Source organism: Phalaenopsis equestris, unplaced genomic scaffold, assembly GCF_001263595.1.
Source record: "Phalaenopsis equestris unplaced genomic scaffold, ASM126359v1 Scaffold233227, whole genome shotgun sequence".
In the NCBI taxonomy this organism is placed as follows: Eukaryota; Viridiplantae; Streptophyta; class Magnoliopsida; order Asparagales; family Orchidaceae; genus Phalaenopsis; species Phalaenopsis equestris.
This window is the reverse complement of record NW_018251180.1, coordinates 55,635-57,917: the sequence shown is the minus strand read 5'-3', so window position 1 is coordinate 57,917 and position 2,283 is coordinate 55,635. Positions and strand designations below refer to the sequence as shown.

Below are 2,283 nucleotides of genomic sequence, written 5' to 3'. Positions count from 1 at the left end.
AGAGCGGTTAAGGAGTATGATAGCATACATAGCACTAATAAAATATCAAAGCAAGCAAAGCTTGTTTAAACAATTTGATGTGCGCAGATGGCTCAAATCATGTGAGAGGGTGCAGAACAAGATATAAAGTAGCACAAAGAGGAACACTTGATAATATAAAGCACGGGAGGACTACCACAACTAATAGATCACAGTGAGTTGTGCTATGCTTGGTTAAACAATTGAATAATTCAAAGTTACATTAAGCAATTACTTTCTTTCTATTGGAAAAATGATTAGGATCTTTGCCATATTGTACAAAAAACAGGAATATATCCCTTGAAACTTGAAAACTAGAACAACTTTTTAAAAAAAATATCATTGATGAACAATATAATAGACACTTTGGTCTCAAACAAAGTAAATTTTAAAATTGACACTTCAGCATCAACATATATCATTTTATTCTCTTCTTAGGATATTGTAATGTTAAACAAGATTGGACTAACTTATTAGAAATTTTCACAATTTGTATTATTTTCTTGCAATTGAAAAAACAGACAAAAAATTATAGCCCCATTATTTAATAGAAATAAATAATCACATATAAGAGAAACATAAGACTTAAATCTATACAAACCTTAATTAAGAAAAATAAAAAATGGCCATGCATGAGGTTTCCCACCAATTCAAGATCTATGGAGAAGTTGATGTATATAATCTTTCTCCATGGATTACATACATTGTTTTACAATGTATGCCCATCACCTCCAAATCATAATGGAGACAAACTAACAATTGCTCCAAGCCTATCCTCTAGATCATGAAAAAAAAGTAGTAAGAAAGAATAACAAGCACCTGACCAATTTCACTTTCGCCATTTGTAACCAACACTGCATCACGAGCTTCTTCAATTTCTAACAGCAAAGTAGATCTAAAAATCAAACATTTGAAGATATTTCCATTCAAAGAACATCAATTTTCTCTTACCATAAGATTCATCATTCTCCTCCTTAAGCCCGCCATCCTTTGGGAGGATATTTGATGCCCCATACCACTTCCGCAACTTGGGTCCACCTAAAAGTGGCTTCCCCATAATAAAATTTCACTTGAAGCCGAATTATACACAAAATGCATCATCTTAAAGGCAAACAAAGAGTGAGCCACCTAGGCTAAGAGAATAATATGAATAATATAATAAATAGCAATCTTTTAGTCAAGAACTCCACCCACTCTTTTTGGATTAAAAATAAACTAAATACACATGAAAATTAAAGTGTAATCTACCTTAAATATACAACTAACTTTATAAATGAGCATGGAAAAAACGAGAACTAATAAAAATGAATGTAGAACGAGGATTCATAAAGCAAACATCAAAGAGTTCGGATAAGGCTGATAACGATGACGATAATGAGTTGGTGACATCAAATTATGTTATAATGTTGACTCTAATCGCTTTAATTAAAAAAAATGAAGTAGATGGAGTTCATAATGTTCACAATTGTTCAAAGGAAAAAAAAAACCTATGGGCGTATTAATGCTGATTGTGAAAAGCAAGGGACAAAGTGTGCTTACTACGCAACGAAATAGAGTCGAACAATCTCGCATGCATGTGCAATCTACTACAACACTTTCGAGCGTGTTCGGATTGGTGCTAGGGTTTTAAAAATTCAATACCAGTAAAACAGATTAGAACATGAACAGAGTTGTATAATTGCATCGGGAGCTCACCTTCGATGTAGTCAAGAATGCGATCTGTAAAACTGGTTTCTTTCTTCTTCGAGGAGTGGCAGATGAAGAAGGGGCGAGAAGGAGAAGCTCTGGAGGAAAGAGAGAAACCGTTAGAGGGAAGAATGGTGATACGGGATGGAGAAGACGGCGAGAAGAGGTGAAAGCTGGCTATTGAAGGATCGTCGCCCTTCGTAGTATTAATTGCTGAGAGAGGAGGAAAGAGGAAAAAAGTTGCCATCGCTGACTGACCATTCGGGGAGGAAGAGGAAACTAGATAAGGCGGGATGACCATGAATGGAAGCCGGTGGCGGAAGCAAAACCTTAAATAGCACCAAATTCTCTTGTACTTATGTCACACCCATACTTTACAAATCACCTTTCTATACATCTTAACGATGCTTAATTTGTAAAAATTAAATTTTGGATGCAAGTAAATGCATAAGAATTGCATGCATTGCATATAAATTTCTGAATAAAATATTAAGGGTCTGTTTGGGGCAGCTACAATAAGGCAGCTGCAGCTTATTGAATAATTTGCTGATAAGCTGATTAAAAATAATCTGTTGATAA

General features: G+C 34.6%; 1 protein-coding gene across 9 annotated transcripts in view; it reads right to left on the bottom strand.

The window, feature by feature from the left end:
• The window catches only part of LOC110038601 (uncharacterized protein At2g37660, chloroplastic), a 27,001-nt gene extending 24,968 nt beyond the window's left edge, over nucleotides 1-2,033 (bottom strand). For 7 of the 9 annotated variants that reach the window (XM_020743481.1, XM_020743479.1, XM_020743482.1 and 4 more), the window contains exons 1-3: nucleotides 1,714-2,033; nucleotides 970-1,056; nucleotides 838-896 (exon numbers count right to left, since the gene is read on the bottom strand). In XM_020743481.1, coding sequence (XP_020599140.1) covers nucleotides 838-896; nucleotides 970-1,056; nucleotides 1,714-2,005 — 438 coding nt within the window. In that variant the 5' untranslated portion in view covers nucleotides 2,006-2,033. Of the gene's footprint in view, nucleotides 1-837; nucleotides 897-969; nucleotides 1,067-1,713 lie in introns of all 9 variants that reach the window. The other 2 variants (XM_020743484.1, XM_020743486.1) reach the window with 2 other exon arrangements.
• Between the last annotated feature and the right edge of the window lie 250 nt (nucleotides 2,034-2,283).